The 19,045-nt window shown below is 40.3% G+C and overlaps 2 protein-coding genes across 5 annotated transcripts; one reads left to right on the top strand and one right to left on the bottom strand.

Moving 5' to 3' along the window:
• The first annotated feature begins 1,018 nt into the window (after window positions 1-1,018).
• On the top strand, window positions 1,019-15,045 carry kif2a (kinesin family member 2a). Of its 4 annotated transcripts, XM_087794138.1 has the most exons (22): window positions 2,102-2,269; window positions 5,546-5,640; window positions 6,199-6,321; window positions 7,340-7,397; window positions 7,628-7,747; window positions 7,852-7,896; window positions 8,935-9,035; window positions 9,117-9,212; window positions 9,286-9,340; window positions 9,404-9,566; window positions 10,947-11,037; window positions 11,109-11,172; window positions 11,249-11,340; window positions 11,403-11,545; window positions 11,614-11,818; window positions 11,897-12,007; window positions 12,075-12,142; window positions 12,970-13,095; window positions 13,392-13,539; window positions 13,703-13,804; window positions 13,882-14,017; window positions 14,096-15,045. In XM_087794138.1, exons 1-22 carry the CDS (start codon window positions 2,209-2,211, stop codon window positions 14,179-14,181), a joined length of 2,289 nt encoding a protein of 762 aa, XP_087650264.1. In that variant the 5' UTR covers window positions 2,102-2,208; the 3' UTR covers window positions 14,182-15,045. The 4 variants fall into 4 exon arrangements, with proteins under 4 accessions (XP_087650247.1, XP_087650264.1, XP_087650239.1 ...); XM_087794121.1 differs by lacking the exons at window positions 2,102-2,269; window positions 7,852-7,896 and adding an exon at window positions 1,019-1,140; XM_087794113.1 differs by lacking the exon at window positions 7,852-7,896 and having other exon boundaries at window positions 2,103-2,269.
• Window positions 15,046-15,736: 691 nt separating this feature from the next.
• On the bottom strand, window positions 15,737-18,936 carry dimt1l (DIM1 dimethyladenosine transferase 1-like (S. cerevisiae)). The gene is made up of 12 exons (XM_087794102.1): window positions 18,781-18,936; window positions 18,319-18,392; window positions 17,434-17,520; window positions 17,302-17,363; window positions 17,144-17,237; window positions 17,023-17,072; window positions 16,832-16,955; window positions 16,681-16,773; window positions 16,538-16,602; window positions 16,397-16,460; window positions 16,224-16,330; window positions 15,737-16,129 (listed from the first exon to the last, which is right to left on the bottom strand). Exons 1-12 carry the CDS (start codon window positions 18,836-18,838, stop codon window positions 16,087-16,089), a joined length of 921 nt encoding a protein of 306 aa, XP_087650228.1. The 5' UTR covers window positions 18,839-18,936; the 3' UTR covers window positions 15,737-16,086.
• Window positions 18,937-19,045: the final 109 nt, after the last annotated feature.

The following is a 19,045-nucleotide window of genomic DNA, read 5'->3' as shown; positions in this document are numbered from 1 at the left end:
GGTTTTAAAAATAATTCGGAATATAAATTTGCCCTATTCCAAACTTCTCTTTCTTCTCTAAAGGTTTTGGTTATTGGTTGTTCAGTTTTTTTTTGTTTTTTTTCTGCTTGGAAACCTTTATTTTAACTTTCTGAACCTGATCCTGATATACATCAATCCATGTGACTGAGAAGGAACACTTGGGAAGACTATTAACTCTTTATTCATTGTTCATGGTTAAAAAGGATGTTTAAATCATTCCATTTTTTCTTATTGTCTACCTGTGCAACTTGCTCTTTTCTAGCATTCAAGAGCCAATTTAATAGTATTCCTTGCAGTCTCTGCAATGGTAAAATAAGCACATAGTACAGTATGTCAATGTAATTATTTCTATTTGTAGTTTTACTTAAAGGACTTGTTAGTCAAGTAGTTTATATTTTGATTGTAGAAGTCATCTGTATAGCAAAAAACCCACATGATCTCAGTAATACTGCGTCTTCCACATATTTATCGGAAAGCAATCAATAATTGGCAAATACACAAAAGTGAATTATTTACATAACATGTCTGCCCTATTATATTTGTCTCGGGGTAACCATTCAGGTAATGGTATAAATATAAATCCTTAACGTGTTTTAAGCTTTCTCTAAAGAAAACCTGCTTTGCAGTCACAAATCAAACATTCAATACGGTAAGCAATTACATTTATTTTTTCAAGAAGAGATTTCTTCTCTTTAAAATTTTGAAACACTTTTAAATGCTTTTGACTGTCAGTTTCATTCCTTCAAAACAATCAGATAATTGGATTTATGAAGATTATTTTCCGACAGACAACTTTCACAATGGTATAGATGACAGCTTTCTTTCCTGACAATCACTACTAGTGTCTTTGATATCTTTGATTGGTCATGTGTTTTTTTCATTATAATAACCTTTTTTTCTTGCTTACTTTTTTTGTATTTGGCTTTGATACTTTGTGCTTTGCTTGCTTCTGTCTCGCAGTTTTAAAGCAAGCATTATGAAAGCTCCATCATAGAGTATATAGAAAGCCGTAACGAAAAAATATTTTGCTTTTTGGTGCCCACACTTTTTTCTTGTGTACAATGGCCTATTTTGGAAGACTTTATGTCAATACATTGGTGGACATTAAAAGGACTGACGGTACGTTTGGAATCAGTCATTTTATTTGGTCGATGTCCTTTGTGTTATTGTTTCTATAATACGTTCTTTGTATTTGTTTTGGACACTTAAACCAGCTTTTGCTATGGTTAGCTGGGATGACTCCAAGTTATAAGTAGAATTTACGCAGATTCCTATTTTTTGTCCAGGTTAATTTGACAAACTTTAAAGAATACGGAGAAATCACTGCTTATCTTTGTCAACACAATTGGTGGCTTTACGCCGCCTCTGCGGGTCCTTGGGGCCATATCGAAAAGACTGTGGAGGTCAAAGCTTTAGCTTTTAACTATAAAACATATTTAATATTAAACAATTCAAAGATTAGTCAGAATTCAAAATGTTATCTTATTCATTGTCAATCTGAAAAACACGTGTTGAAAATGACTTCAGTTTAACCCTTTGTGTCATCTTGACCGAGGCCCTGGTATCCCTTGTGTTGTCTCAAGGGGGTCAAGGTGACGTGGCTCCAGAAATACATATGCAGTGCCGGAGGTTTACTTTTATTATCGGGTCACCTTGACCCTGAGATAAAAGCTTTTTGCTTCTCTCTCTCTCTGTGTTCATAATGTTCATTATTTCTGGTATTTCAGAGATAATTAAATCCCATTATTTGTTTCTTAGTTCTGTTAAAATGATAAGGACACACATGTCAATTTGTACCTTTTTGTGGAAGACTTCTCTATTTCTCTCTTCACTTATTTATCTTCATAAATCCTCATGGGATTATTCACTAAGGGATTTAAAACCGATTCATATCATTTAGTGAGGTATAGATTAATTCAGGGAATTAACTAAAGAAAATTTCTAATTCAGCTCTAAACATTTTTAAAATCCAAGGATAGTCGTTTGAAAAATGCTCCAGATCTCTTTTCCTATTTGCTGAAACACGGTGTCCGGTTTTAATTTTTGAAATCGCCGGGACCGGAAAAGCTGGCGCGTCTCGACGTAACAACAGTCGCTCCCTTCAATACTCCTTAACGACCGGAGACTGTTGAGCACCAGCTTTTGGGAGGAAGTTTTTATTGACGTGTATTGTTCGTGTAATGTAGGATGGCGTCGCCTTTTGGGAAGATAGTCGTGAATACGTGCGTGGAGATAAAACGCAGCGATGGTAAGTTTGTGTGTCTGCGCTTCACTTGTTTTGCGGATCTTTGTTGAACACAGCAACCGTTGTTAGCGGCTGCACAGCGACACATCCCCGGCTTGACTTACAAGGGGAAACCGTGACGTTAGCTGTCAGTGCTAAATGCTATGAATGACTCGCTATCTTTTTGTTAGTCTTTGGCGAATGCTGAATAAATATTAAAGTGTTTATTACCGATACAACATGCCACACGTGACGTTGTTGGTTGTGAATTCAAACTAGCTGGTGCTGTGGTTCGGCGTGGCCTAAAAAGAATTGGCCGGTTCCGAATTTGAAACGGGAGCAAGCTAGCTAAGGTGGCTAACGCTGCTAGTTGATGGGCAGTTCCTTTTAGCTTCGAGGCTAGCGCTAGCCGGCTTTAATATTTATCATCCTGTTGACACGTCCTTTTTATATGTTACCAACATTTTACACTCGAATCATAAACGAACATGTTTGTTTTAAGAGACATAACATAAGCGTTGGATTTTGGGCTTTTATTAGCAAGAGAAAAAAAAACTCCATCAAGCATAATGTTGACATTAGCAGTAAATCGTGTTATGCTTTGTCCTTTATGTTTGTCCTCCTGAGTAACGATATGTCTCTTACAGGATAGTAAAGCTCTTTGTCCTCTTGTTATCTTCCACGTTACTGCAGCAAGTCGATAAATGTGTGGACGTGTGAGGATACAAATAATTTAAAAACATACGTTATGATTCGATATAGCTTAACACCATTTGCCTGTCAAACTAGGAACTATATTTTATAAACATCAAACGACCTGTATTGCATCCATTATATAAACAATGCATATCAATAAAGTGTTTTTACATATAAAAGCGATTTCATGTTCTCAAGTGTCACTTAAATAGAAATTACTAAGAAATCATTAGTATAGAATGGCTTTAACAAATTTTCCCTATCTCCTTTAGTGTTGTAGCAGTTCTGCCAGGAGGCATCAGTTATGTTTAAATAAGTAACTATCATACAGTTTTGTGAGCAGGCCATCTGAGTGTTTTTTAAGATGGGTATAATTTTTAGCTTGCCAAAATATGCAGGGAGCTACTTTTAGTACTTCAGAGGAGAAGTCCCACAAATGCGCTTTGCAAATAAATGTAGATTACAATTTAAAAGTTTCAGCCTAGTAGAATGCAAATAGGCAGCTAAAGCTCAGCTCCTGGGATAAGTTGTATTTCTGTGTTTGGTTTCAAGCGTCTGCATTGATTTGCACGGAAACAGACTAGACGGAGAACGGTAAACATTTGCAATAAAAACACTGGATGTACCTCCTGAGTGCATGATGGTAAAACACTGTAGAGGCCAGCTTTGTGTTGCTTCAGTAGTGGATGTAGTAAACAGGTTTAGGGTTTAGACAACCATAGGAAGTTTTTTTTTTATATCTCTATGGGTGAAGGGGAAGTTCACAACAAGCTGAAGAGCCAGTCTGCGCATCACCCTCGTCGTGGTGAATGTCGGCTTTATGCTGCCTTTGAGAGAAAGCTTTGCGTCATCTTTGCTGTCCCGGACGGGATTAGACAACACCCAGCTTTGGATCAACAAGACAATTGTAATATCAAATAATTCTTACAATTCTGACTCTGCGAAGTTGACTCTGAGGGTGTGTTTCCCGGTGCATCATTTATTGTGGTTATTGTTGCTGATAATACTATGTCTAACAACCATTGTAACTGTCCTCATTACCTGACCATTTGATTGGTTTTCATCCAGGGATGGAAGGGATTGTATTCTCTCCAGGGGGGTTGATAGTGAGGCCGTTTCATTTCCAATCCAGATTCAGGCCATTAGCCATCACCCCATCTGTTGCAGTCCGCACCCGCAAATCTGCTTTGACTCCCTCATTTTATTTTGGTTCATCTCCACAGCCTCTCTTCTTGGAAGTAAAAATCTCTCTCCTTCATTGCCAGATTCGGCAGCAGACTATTATTGATCCTGCTATTGAACAATTTTTATAGAGAATTTTTCAGTTCCTTACAGAGCTTCTCTTTCTTTGGTTTGAATAGAGTATGTTTATGAATAGAAGAAAAGCGATAATTAATATTTTAACTGTGGTTTTTCGATATATTTCATTTTGGGATATGTGTTTGCATACATTGTAATCACTTTTATTTGTTGTTTTCTGGATTACCGGGGATGATGCACCCCCCCTTTAAGCCCCTTCCAGTCTCTTTGAGGTGTCAGCGGAATCATTTAGGTTAAACAAAAGTAAGCCAAAGTGGATGTTTTTTTTGGTCAAACTTTCTATATTAGACTACCAAACATTACAATCTGCTGCAAGTTTAAAATGTTACAATGGTTCATCAGAGCTTCTTTAAAAGTAGGATTTTGCATATTTTAATCTTTAAAAGGAATAAGGCTTCAGTTAGGCTTTAGCATGCACTGTTGTAACCGATAATTAAGTTTCCAATTTTCCATTCCCTTGTGCAGTAGTCGCACAAACCGAAACATGAAGTAAAAGTGACCATTCTTGAACATTTGGAGGAAAAAGATTATGCTGACCATGTGAAGTTTAATTATGATAATAAATTGCATCAACAAAAATGGATATTTTTATATATATAATTATAGCTGCATATTTTCCAAGACATGTCCTGTCAGGAGTAAAAAAAAGATGATAATAGTAGAGGAAAATGAAATGATGTTCAGGGCTCAATTTTGGCTTTAAAACTAAAGATGGAAAATATTTGAGATTTCTTGCGTACATCTGCCCATGATTTATTTGAAGTCATTCGTAAGGTGTTTGATGAAGTTCTACTGATGTCAGTGATTTTGTTACAGATATTGATTGATTGTTAAATCTCGAGTTAAGATGAGAATGTTTATGTTGAAAACCTGTTTTTTCTGTTATTATTAAACAGGGTCTTACTATTTACCTGATTGTACTCGCAAAACTAGATGGACAGACTTGGCGGGGGATTTAAGGACAGAAAGTACATATAGTTAATGTTCTTTAATTGCCTTCCCAAATTCCTGGTTTGGTAAGGTTGAAGTGAGTACTTTAAAAATCCATATAGTCTATATTCCCTCGTCCTTAGTCGGTTCAAGAATGCATGACTGCTTCTCCCAGATAATGTGGTTCTGCTGCTGGCTTCAATGGCTGGTGACCTGAACTGATCCAGTTTTCTTCCGAGTGTGAAGCAGTTTGGGATGAGATAAAATGGTTTACAAGAGGAAAAATGAAAAAAGGCCTCCTTTAAGTAAAGATGTTTTTTTTATCACATATACACAATTCTTCTTTCACGACAGGACGAATACATCAGGCGATGGTGTCCTCATTGAACGAGGAGAACGAGAGCGTCATCGTGGAGTGGATAGAAAATGGAGACACTAAAGGGAAAGAGGTAATGTCATTTTTACGACAACAGAAGGCGCCAACACCACCAACTGTACTTGGATTTTCCAAGTCAAATAAATAAATAATGCATCCAAAGAGAAAAGGCATTCCCAGCGCAGTCGTAGTGGAACACAGCTCAGCCTGACTAATGTTGTTCCAGGCAAACGTTTGTGATGTCATTCCTGTATGTCACTGTCAATTTTTAATAAGGAAGGAGGTTGGTTGTAAGTGTTTTTTAATTACTTAATAAATATTAACTTAAAGATTAAAGTAAAATAAGTGACATAATGGTTGATAGAATCCCTGCCTGTGTCTTCACGTTTCCTGTCGCCTCAGTGTCTGAGAGCACTTGTCATTAGTTTGAAAATCAGGAAGCTTAATTGTTATTATTAATTGATTTTCATCAAACCTCTATGTGTTTCAAGACAGAGTCCATTATATGAGCAGGATTGAAGAAACTAAAGTGAAGATAATTTGCTTTGAGTATTCAACTTCCCTCAGGATATATATCATTTAACAAAAAAAGGAAATTACAATGTTAAAAAAATTGGGTTTTTTTGTACAGATTGACCTGGAGACAATATTTGCACTGAACCCAGACGTCGCACCAGATGAGAGTATCACGGAAAGCCCGAGCACGCCGCCGCCGCCTACGCCTGTAAATGCGAAAATTAACAAGATTGCAAAGGTGAGTCATTGAATTTCACTGATGCTTAGTATGTCCTATAAGATTTTAACAAATATTTTATTATGGTTAACTTAGAATACGAGTTGTTGACTGAACCTTAATTTAGACCCAGGATCCTTCAGGGTAACAAGATAATTGGTCTGGTGCCGGAAGATTAGGCAGCTTTGTATTTACCGCTGACACATTAGGGTTATGTTTTCATGGTCTTTGTGTGTCTGAAAGAAGCTGTTGTGGAATCATTTAAGGAATTTTGTATCAAGGGGACTTTGGAAGAGTCATTTTAACGGATGTATTTACAACATGCATCTATTTTCTGAAAATAATTTAGTTATTTTTAAATAACATTTGATGTTTAACTACTGATCAGAAGATTGAATTAGTAATTTTGAAGGATACATATATAAAATAAAAACTTGAATAGAAACAATGTCTGCAGGTGTGTCTTTGATGGCTTTCTTTGATGTCACCACATTAACTGCAAATGTGCCTTCATCATGTTTCATTGCAGCCTCGATAATGCCATATAAATAGTTTTTTATTGTGTTAACATGCAGTGTCAGAACACAAGGAAATAATATTTTCTTTGTGTTGGTCAGATTCGGTTCAGTTTAATTAGTTTCTGCTGATGCTGAGCTGATGTTTAACCCTATTTTCCTCATCTCTTCTCACATTCCACCATTTAACTGTTGCCGGGTCACAAGTGCCGCAGAGTCACCTGTGACGGCCAAACGGCTCTTTTCCCCATTAACGCAATGTGGACTACAGAAGGTTCCTGAGCCAGAATGTGGATGTCTGAACCTATTTGCAGACAGAAAACTATTGGTTGGGCTTTTGTACATTTTGACATGAAAAGTTGAAATCCTTAAATGAAACAAAACATAGTTTTTTGGACCAGACATGACTTTTTTCAATTTTTTTCTGTCAACGTTTTAATATTTTTATCTTTCAAGAAGTCGTTTGCTAGTTTTAAAAGGTAGACAACAAGACTGTTAACTAAAAGGCATCTTTTGTGTTGCAGAATCGTCGGACAATAGCACCTTCAAAGAATGACACTCCGTCCAGGGATAATAATAGAGGTTTGTTTGTGTGGATCTTCATGTCACTTCACTGGCCAATGATGCTATAGAAAAGATCGTTTATACTGTTCTAAGATTCCTGTAAACGGGTGTTAACATTGTTCACATTTGGTCCTTATTCATCACATCCTTTTAGGATTTTTGGTGCAACTTCCAACATTAAAAACCATATACAGGAAACTGCTTTAAGGCAGAATTAGGACCGTTTTTGTATTTCTATTTTCACTCAGGAGTCCCAACTCGAACCAAACCTCCACTTCCCCAACAACCAGAACCTACACCTCCACCTCCAGTCCAACAGTCTGTGCAAATCATCCAGTCCCAGTCCCAGCTGCAGCAACAGCAGAACGGTAAGAATAATTGGGGCGTTAGTAAATTTCACTTAACAGAAAAAAACAATTCTGACGTGATGTTATAACCTCTTGATCGTGTTTGACTGCATGTTTTAACACAGAATCCTCACATCAGCTGATGTCCAGAAAGGATAATGGACAGCTTTGTATGTATGACATGTGGTGCTTCACTGCCCCCGGTGTTTGGCTATTTAGACTCCCTGAAAAATCTCCAGTGAGATTGGCACAAGCTAGTTAAAGGAGCACTAGTGAGAGCGTTGGTGTCAATAGGGTTGTGGTGGATGAGCACAAAAATGTGTGTGAGTGAAATAACATTTGTGGATTAAACCTTTACTGTCCTTCCTTAGATTAAATTCTTCCTCAACCGTCTCTTTCTTAGTAACCCAAAACTAAATCCACCACTGCACACTGCCCTGCTTTATCTACAGCCAGATTAGTGAAGATCATTAATCTTCTGCTTCTTTAGTTAAGAGTGTCTAGAATCAAGAGCCTGCTGCAGACTAGAGCTGTTTCACACTCACTTTAATACACAACTGGTGACTCAGACTCATTCTTTGTTAGCGACTTGATTTTATAATTTTAATGCCAGAGGTTTTATTTTTGGACAAGCCTTACTACATTAACAGATTAGAAATGGAGCAAAGTCAAGAAAGAGGTTACTCTAATTTGCACAGTAAAAGCAATTATTCGATTCAGAGTAATTTTATGAACTGGTCAGTAGCAACCAGACTGTCCGAGATCTTGAGACTTTGTGTTTTCTTTCATTCTTTCATTAAATTAATTGAGCCCTCAATTTTTTTAATAGTATTTTAGTATTTGTATTTTACATATATACATTGTGTTTATGTTCTCCCATCAGTTATTTTATTAAAACCATATATTATTTTGTTGTTAACAATTATTTTGTTTAAACAAAAGTAATTTGTTTTAAGCATATATAATTTGGTTTTTAGTATGAATTTTTTCGAATATTTTCTGTTTTTCTGGCATCCAGGTAACTGTATTATCTTCATTCACATGTTTTGTTAAGGATTCCAGATTTTGATTTTAGACTGTGTTTGCTTAGATTTGCAGTGTTTTTGGATCATCTAAATAAAACTGAAGTAAATAATCTTGTTTCTCTGTAAGCATTGAACCTGTCCTTTGTAAGGTAACTGATGTTGTTTTGCTTGTTGCCACGGCAGCCAGGAGAAAGTCCAACTGTGTGAAGGAGGTGGAGAAGCTGCAGGAGAAGAGGGAGAGGCGTCGAATCCAGCAGCAGGAGCTGAGGGAGAAGAGAGCTCAGGTGAGTCGTGTCACCTTGTTGCTCAACTTTAAATAAGGTTTGTACTTTTTAACACGTCTCCTTCTGTCGAGGGCGTCTCAGGAGGTGGATACGACCATCCCCAACTATGAGATCATGTACATGATTAGAGACTTCAGGGCAAGTCTGGACTACCAGCCGCTGACCACAGCAGATCTGGTGAGTTGATCCGACGTACCATATATTCCGATGAAACTTGATCTTTGAGCTCAACGCGGATTTCTCTTCTCAGATCGAGGAGCACAGAATATGCGTTTGTGTGAGGAAACGTCCTCTGAACAAGAAAGGTAGCTTCCAAGTCGACGCTCAGGAATTATTCTGCAGGTTCTTAAAAGCCTTTTGTTTCACAGAGTTATCCATGAAAGATCTGGACGTCATCACCATCCCCAGTAAGGACGTGGTAATGGTTCACGAGCCCAAACAGAAGGTGGACCTGACCCGCTTTTTAGAGAACCAGACCTTCCGCTTTGACTACGCCTTCGATGAAAGTGCCACCAACGAGATGGTGTACAGGTACATGGCAGTCTAGAATCATGACTATGAAGCCACACGTATTTTTAATTTTTTCGTTTTCAATGACAATGAAGAAATCGCATGGAAAATAGATAGAGACTTTATTAATCCCTCTGAAGATCTCCTTTGGGAAATTAGGTTCCAGTTCACAGCAAATTTCTTAAAAACAAGTGAAAACAAAATAACTAAGTGCAAGTATAAAGAACATGCATCAAAATAAACAACATAGATCAAAAGGAAATTTCTCAAAGAAAAAGCACGAGGAATTAATAAGTCCCTGAGTCTTATTAGTGTTGCACCTGGGGAGGAGCATCCGTGCACTCCATCTGCTATTAACCCTTAACGAATAATAGTGAAAGAAAATACAAAATGAAAATATAATGAACTATAATGCATTACAAGTCACTGAGCTTGGGTCCATGACAGAATGGGGGATATTTGGAATATTCATAATCATTGTTATTCAAGACCAGTGATCTCTAATTATTTATTTTTTACTCGTGATATTTGTGTATTTTCTTCATATATTATGAAATTTGTCAGATCGTAGGTAAAGCACGGATGTTCTTTTTTTAATTGAAAATGTGCAGTTTCTAAAACAGATCATGTGTATAAGAAAGTTCAGAGTAGACTGTACTTTCTGAGGAGGCTCCGATCATTTAACATCTGCAGGAAGCTCCTCTGCATGTTCTACCAGTCTGTGGTGGCCAGTGTTCTATGCTGTGGTGTGTTGGGGTGGAATTGTGTCCAAGAGGAGTGTCAACAGGTTGGACAGGTTGATCAGAAAGGCTGGCTCTGTGGTTGGAATGAAGCTGGACTCACTGGTGACAGTTGTTGAGAGGAGATCATTGAACAAACTACTGTCCATCATGGATGATGACAGTCATCCATGATGGACAGCAGAATGAGTGCAGGAATGCTCCTTCCCAGGTGCAAAACAAATAGACTCAGGGACTCATTCATTCCTCGGGCTATTAAATTGTACAATTCTGAGTTCGGGGGCAGGAGTACAGTGAGAGTATGTGGATGTTCTGTTCTATGTAAACTTTGTATCCTTTGTCTTTTGTTATTTTTCTTTGAGCTATGTTCTTTATCTTTAGACTTAGATTGTATCATCTTGTTCTTTCTCTTTATTTCTCTTTGTTCTTATTTTATTTTGATTTATTTTTTTATGAAAAATTGCTGTATTTGCTGCAGTGTAAGGCCCTGTGACCCTGCTCTAGAAATGCACTTTACAAATAACAAATAAATAAATAAGAAAATCGGCCTTTTGAGCGATGGTTCCCAAAGAACGCGCCACTGATGACACTCCTCAAATCTTAGAGAAACTTTAAATGTGGTTAAAGTATTCATTGATGAAAGTTTCTGTTTCACTTGAAGGTTCACAGCCAGACCTCTAGTGGAGACCATCTTTGAGAGGGGCATGGCCACCTGCTTTGCATATGGGCAGACAGGAAGTGGAAAAACACACGTGAGTAAAAAAAATAACAACCTGAAACGAACAACACGAGTTTTTACTTTTCCTCTCATATTTCAATGCAGACGATGGGTGGAGACTTTTCAGGGAAGAATCAAGATTGTTCAAAAGGAATTTACGCTTTAGCTGGTGAGTGACGTCATCCTCCATCTTGTTTGTCATGTTGTTCCTCAGTCGGATGAACCTAAATGTTGTTGTCGTGCAGCTCGGGATGTATTTCTCATGTTGAAGAAACCCAACTACAAGAAGCTAGATCTACAAGTTAAAGCAACCTTCTTTGAAATCTACAGTGGGAAGGTAGGTTCTGTGTCCCGGTTCTGGGTTCTGTAGCGATTCGACGTCGTCTCTCTGCTCCTCAGGTGTTCGACCTTCTGAACGGTAAAGCCAAGCTCAGGGTTCTGGAGGACGGGAAGCAGCAGGTGCAGGTGGTGGGTCTGCAGGAGAAGGAGGTCCGAGGGACGGAGGACGTGTTGAGGCTCATCGAAGTGGGCAACAGTTGCAGGTTCGACTCCAGTTTTGACACGAGCTGAAGTGATGAATCTCACGTACCCCCGTCTGTGAACCTCTCAGGACGTCAGGGCAGACCTCGGCAAACGCTCACTCCTCCAGGAGCCACGCCGTCTTCCAAATCATCCTGCGGAGGAAGGAGAAGATGCACGGGAAGTTTTCCCTCATCGACTTGGCGGGAAACGAGCGAGGCGCCGACACGTCGAGCGCTAATCGTCAGACGCGACTGGAAGGAGCCGAGATCAACAAGAGCCTGCTGGCGCTGAAGGTCCGAGTCGTGTTTGTGTGCCTCGTAGAACGACGTGTGTGTGACATGTGTGTGTGTGACGTGTCCGTCTGCCGACAGGAATGTATCCGCGCTCTGGGACGCAACAAAGCTCACACTCCGTTCAGAGCCAGCAAGCTCACCCAGGTCCTGAGGGACTCCTTCATCGGAGAAAACTCTCGCACCTGCATGGTCAGCATCTCTTACGGTTTCCTGAATGTTTTTTCTTGCGATCACACTGACCCTTGACCTCCTGCAGATCTCCACCATCTCTCCTGGCATGACGTCCTGCGAGAACACCCTCAACACTCTACGTTACGCTAACAGGTGCGTCAGGAGCCGCGGAGAGTTGTGGTGTATCGGGTCCATCAGGATATTCAATGGTTTATCAAACATTTTAAATATTGAAATAATTTTAATAGTTTTTTTATTGAAATGTTTTTTTTTAACTAACTTCTATTAAAAACTATTTTATTTTTTCTTAGACAAAGTTTGATATTCTTATTCCAAATTATAAAACTTTTTTTTTTCTAAATTCAATATCTTAAAATGCAAAGCTTTTTAAATTCAATATAAAAATGTTGGTATAAGAGTATCACCAGACAATATCTTATCCCTAATACCATCAGCCAATCATGCAACGCTCATAAGATCACGTGACTGAGCTCTGAACATTTTGGTTTGGTCTGGTGTCACTAATGTAAAAACAATTTTATATTGAGTTCAAAAGGCTACAAATTAAAAATATATAATTTAGAAAATGTATTTTGGGTATTATTGAAATAAGAATATCACTTTTTTTTAAATGTATTAAATTATTGTAAAACAAAACAAATTTATTGTTTCAATGTAGAAATACTGACTTCAATTATTCAAAAAAACACTATATTCTTAAAAAAACAAAAGCATTAAAAGTTTCAACATTTGAAATGTTAAACCGTTCAATATTCTGATGCCACGAATACTCTCCCAAACACAGAGTCAGATGTTCTTGATGCAGACGTCGCTGGTGTGAACCTGGTCCAGGTCGTGTTGCTCTTGTAGCTAAACTTGTGTATACGTTGACGGTTCTGACTGGTTTGTCCTCTCTCCTTCCTTCCTGCTCCCCCTCTTCTTCTTCTTCTTCTGCTCCTCCTGTGCCGCGGCCGCTGTAGAGTCAAGGAGTTTGGGATAAGTCCGTCGGACATCCCCTTCTCTCAGGGGGGTCAGGGGCCTCGCTCCGACCTCTCCCCCACCAATACCTTTGAGTATGATGACTTTGCTGCCGTCTCCCCCAGCAGGTCAAACCTCTCTCTCCAGATTTCAAGTGTGCATGCGTGTCGTCATCCACCAGCACGAACGTGTGCATGAGCCGCTGTTTAGCGTCATCCGTGTTTCATCTCGTGAGACTGTGTTCCCATGTTCACCGCAAACACACTTCCCTGCTTCAGCCTCATGCGTTCATGAGGAAAACCAAAGACGCAACATTGATCCCCTCGCTTGACTCATTTGCATGAAGGCGCCTCCATCTTGTAAAACACCCCACCCATGACCCCACGGTGACCCCTCACCGCCTCCCTTCTTTTAATGTCTTCAGGGTCAAGGAGCTGAACGTGGACACCAACCAGGTGACGGAGGGGGGCCGGCCCAACATCCACGCCATCAACCAGCTGGACTACCTCGACGACGAGTGGGTGACGGCCTCGCCCCAGAGGGACGACCTCAAGCTGCTCTGTGAGCAGAATGTGAGTATGGGGGTGCACGTGCAGGTGGAAAGATGATTGGATGGCGAGAAGGTGAAGAGAGTTGACTTGAACACGTTTGGTTTCAATTCAAAGATGGGAAAACTGTTGGTTCAAGACTTCAAAAGTTTCTTGTAACTGATCTGTCGTCCTTCGCTTCCTTCAGGAGGAGGAAGTGTCTCCGCAGCTCTTCACCTTCCATGAAGCCGTGTCTCAGCTGGTGGAGATGGAGGAGCAGGTCCTGGAGGACCACCGAGCAGTTTTCCAGGTAGGAAACGGAAGATCTGGATTTTCCTGTGGTTCTTCTGGAGCAAACACTGACCCGTGGCGTGTGATGGTGCGCAGGAGTCTAACCGGTGGCTGGACGACGAGAAGGTGCTGCTGGAGATGACGGAGGAGGTGGATTACGACGTGGAGTCCTACGTCACCCAGCTGGAGCAGATCCTGGACCAGAAGATCGAGGTCCTCGTCGAACTCCGAGGTTCGGAACACGTCTTTTTTTCCCCAGAAACCCTCTTTTATAAGTTGACCCTTGTTGACCCATATTCTATCCCGGCAGATAAAGTCAAGTCATTCCGCACGGCGCTCCAGCAGGAGGAGCAGGCGAGCAGGCAGATCAACCCGAAGAGGCCGCGTGCTCTTTAGACGACCAGGCGTGTTTGGATCAGAACCACTGTGCTCATGTCGGTCTGTGGGAGAGAGAAAAGGACGGATGCTTCGACCGAGCAACTCGTTTACTCACCGAGGTCTTTGTTAGAAACTTGACAAACTAGTTTTTATTTCCTGATTTTAGTCCCTGCCCTTTTTTTAAATTATTTTCTTTTATACTTGTGTTTGGACAGAAAAATAATGTTTTCTGTGCAGTATTTCATTTCCAGTAGCTCCAGAGTCTGCATGTTGACCCCCATCCCCGCCGCCCTCCCCCTCCCCCGCCACTAACCTCTGCACCGTCGCCTCATCAGACTGTAAAGTACTTGACGTGGTTCCAGCTTCTCCCAGAACGGGAGAGTTTTAATCACAGCGACTCCTGATCGTTCCTCGAGTCGTTAAAGAGGTTTTTTCCTCAACATGTTTCTCATCACGCTGCGACATGAAGAAGCATAAACGTGGATGGAGTCGACGAGGACGTAATAAAGTAGCATGTGTTACTGAAGGAAACGAATAAACCGGTTTTATTTATGTGAGGAAGGGTTTGAGGTCCGAGTAAGATGAGGAACATCAGGAGTCGTGCGAGAGACTTGTACCTTTTGCCCGAGTCAGAGCTGCAGCACCGCACGGACAAACTTCACCCTCCATCTGCCATCAATGCTTTCTTTGCCTGGAACACTTGATAGGTACTGACCACTGCACGAGCTGCAGTCTAACGGCTGATCCTTGAATGTTCATCTTCCTCGTTTCCCCGAGGCCCCTTTAAAAAGTCACCTCAAGCCCCCCTCACATTGGAAGCCTCTGTATTCCAACATCCACAATTGTAAATAATGCTCAATAAAGTGTTGAGCACAAACGCAAGTGAATGTTTTCATGTCTTTTTTTTCTACCAGCTCAGAGTTATTAACAAAAGGCTGAAGGTTCAGGTGCTGAAAATATACTCGCACCTTCTCACTGTACTTGAAGGAAACTGATGTGTTGATTTAAGTGTTTTAAATGGATCTTGGACTCTATTGTATCATCAGTGTGTGTCTGTTTGTACAAAACTCTTTCCATTGAAATATTTACATTAGAAAATGTGCTTAAGCCCCGCCCACTGATAACACTGTTTTTCTTGATTAAATCTTGTTTACCATAACCACACCCACTCTGCTGTGATTGGTCAAACAAGGATTGTCACCGCACATCAAATCTCTCAAGGACTCGTTGTATAAACAAAGCTAGTGCAATTACACTGTAATGACCTCCGCTCTTGTAACCTCTCGTTGTAACCAAGCTTTCAGACGGGGGAGAACTTTATAAATTAATAAGTTCAAAACATGGTCATGATGAGAGACTTACTGCATCTTGGAGAGGAACTTCAATGTTTGAAACATGCGAGTCAGGAGAGTTGAAGTTTCACGATAGTTAAATAATGTGTTGCCCCAACTTATTTATAGGAACTTGGAATTATTCATATGGAAGTAAAAGACGTCCAGTGAACAAAAAGTCACGTTTCGTCATGTTTTCTTCACACATCAGCCATACAAAAAGAAATCCAAACTTATTTTGTTGGTTGGTTCATTTATAAAGCAGTAGTGCTACACACAATTGAATCTATTTATATTGTATGCATACTCTTCAATCCACACCGTTGCGTCAATAATAAACTCGGATGAGTTTAAATAATTTCTTTGTCTTTTGCAAGAAGTGTTGCCGTCCATTAGTCTCTGTTGATCTGAACGATCTCATGATGGAGAATATCATGGAGAATCAATCTTGATTATGACCATCATCTTGATCAATCTCATGATTCTGTAGTTTGATCATAATCCAGTAACTTGACTCTGGTTGTTTTCTTCCATCGTTCCAGAAGTCCTCGAGATAAAAGCTCAAAGAAGTCCAAGCATGATTGTTAAATCCTCATGAAAAGTGGATTCCGGCTGAGTTGAAGGCGTGCAGCAGCCTGAAGAAGACGACAAAAGTGAAAATGTATCTTTATGTCGTTGTCACGACAACAAGCTGAGCAGCACCGACCACAATATCATCATCAAACTTACACCATGAAGTCATCGATGTCCATTGATCGAGCTCTTTTCTCGCTAAACTCCACCGCCTGCAACACGCTCTCGACCTTCTTGGTGATGCTGAAGTCAGCGGGAACGTCCTGCGAGACGGACTGGTTAAGCTGAGGATTCCTGATGAGAACTACACACCGGGAATGTTGACTCACCAGGTTGTTCACAGAGCAGTGGATCCTGTAGTTCTTCTCCAGCAGCTGCTCCACCGCCGACGACCTACACACACACACACACACACACGTTACACTCAACAACGGTGACATTTTAAGTGTGAGCGGAAGACGTTCTCTCACTTGAAGCCAGCATTGAGGGTTTTGTTTTTCCTCACGAAGGCGATTCTCACCAGCCCGTCCCACTCCTGGAAAAACATTTATTTTTTAAATCAGATCTCACTGCCTTCGTCTCAAGTCATGCGACAACTAAGTCTGATGTTGACCTGGAAGTTCACTGGAGGAGGAGGATTTTTGGGTTCAATTCTGACGACACTCGATTCCACTTTGGGAGGAGGACGGAAATTATTCTTCCCCACCTGAGCACGGGAAGAGATGTTCAGCTCGGAGCTCGTGAGACGTGAAGGGGATTCTCACCTTCATCAGGTGGTCGACGCGAGCCAGCAGCTGCGTGTTGATGGACAGTCGGCAGTAGAGCTTGTCGCCCGGTTTGGCCACCAGCCTCATGGCGAACTCTCTCTGGAACATCAGCACGGCACATCTGCACAGACAAACAACCCCGAAGGTGATAGAACCCACAAGCTCTGAGCGAGGGATACGCTTCTCACCTGAAGAACGGGCGGTGAAGAAGAAGTTTGAAGACGAACGGTGAGGAAATCTGCACATTTAAAAGAGGTTAAACATCAGAGAGTTCAACGTCATCTTGACTTGAATAGGAAGCGGTTTTACCTGATAAGGTAAATTGGCCACACAGATGTCAAAGAACGGCAGCTCCGTCTTCAGCACGTCTCCCACTAGTATCTGCAGCTTGGCCTGCAGAGGTCTGTGAACACCAGGGACACGTCAAGTGAATGCATCTCTTCACGAGCGCTGCCTCCTCGACTCACGTGCACTGGACTCTCTTCTGAAGTTCTGCCACCAACCTGACGTCCAACTCACAGGCCACGACCTGAAACGACCTTCATCAGTACCACACCAGCGAGGACCCCCCCCCCCCCCCCATCCTTCAATGAACGCACCTTTTTGGCTTTTTCCAGAAGCTTCACTGTCATGTTGCCAGTACCAGGTCCGACCTCCAGGACGACATCTGTAGGTCGAAGGGCAGCCTGTACAAATAACAAAAAAAGTTTACGGCAGGTACTGAGACTGAGAGGAGATTTTGATAAACTTCTAGATATGTTCTTCAAGATCTTGTCAACTTAACCATTGTGTTATACCAGGGTCAAGGTGACCCGAAGACGAGAAAACAAATGCATTTGTAATTATCCTTTTCGTTGTCTCTAGGTCAAGGTGAACGACCTGTATGGCTTCCAGAAATGCATATGCAGTGCTGGAGGCCGTTCACCATAAACAAAATGCAACACAAGGAATACCAAAAACACATTGTTTTCTGGCCTTCGGGTCATCTTGACCCCAAGAATTTTATTTTTACAAAAAATAGTCATGTTTTAAGTGGACTCAACAATATTTTTTGACCCTCTTTTAACCATTTTATTGTGTTTTACTCTATTCTGCTGTTTTTAACAGAATCCATCTTGTCTTCAATCATTTTATTGTTACTATGTTGTTCTTACTGTAGGATGTCATTTTAAAATTAATCGTTTGTTTTCAGTTCCTCTATTATGTCACTACTGTATGTAAGTAATTAAGTAAGTAATTTTTATTTGTATAGCGCTTTTCCAGACCAGGGTCACAAAGCGCTTAAACAATCAAAACAAAATTCAATAAAGTATATATTTTAAAGGTCAAGATAACACTGATAACACAACAGGAGTTCCTGAAAATCAAGGAAAAGCCTGAACAAATAGAAACGTTTTAAGATGTTTCTTAAAGGAGTCAGTAGATCCATCCAACATAAATACACATTATTATGATCATCAGCTACACACTGCAGCGACACAAACCTTCTCAATAATCCCATTGACAACCAAGGGATTCTTCAGGATATGTTGTCCAATTCCGGTGTTGAACATGATACCTGCAGACAACATTACAATTGTTTACACTAAATGAATACGATTTCTAAAACGTTATAATGTCAGCTGCGTCAGCATTATATTTTATTACACCTTTAGGAATCAAAGTCTGAAATAATTGTATTTCCTTATAAAAGCTTCACGTGTTTCTTCCCAGATCAGAGGAAACAACGTTTAAGATTCATTAAATCAAATTAATTCGTAGTAGTAAACCACGGAAAACACACGATCAAGAATATAAAAAAGTAATATGCATGGTTTTTATTCTCGTTTGACATTTCTGGAATATTAAACTAGTTGAATTCAGAAACGAATATCAGCTGTTCTGACAGTTTCGAGTTAGCATGCTAACAGCTAACTAGCCCATTAACAAGTAAAAAAAAACAATACCTTGATTTTTCACTTCCTGGTGCTGCCTGCTTCTCTTCTCTGCTCTGACTTTCGGCATCTTGTCTGCGTTAGTGGCGCTTAGGTACACGTATCTAAAGTATATATACGATTTAAAGAGCTCTGTTTATCTCCAACTTCGTGGACACATGTGGATGTTTCTTCTTCTTCATTCGTTGAATTGAAGCGTGATGAGTTCGATATCGCCCTCTAGTGGCCGAATAGGAGCGTTACAATTTAAATTCGGCCTCAGCTGTCAATCTCCACG

Source organism: Callionymus lyra, chromosome 1 (genome assembly GCF_982586985.1).
Source record: "Callionymus lyra chromosome 1, fCalLyr1.hap1.1, whole genome shotgun sequence".
Lineage (NCBI taxonomy): Eukaryota > Metazoa > Chordata > Actinopteri > Syngnathiformes > Callionymidae > Callionymus > Callionymus lyra.
The sequence above is the reverse complement of the archived record's forward strand: the minus strand, read 5'-3'. Positions and strand labels throughout refer to the sequence as shown.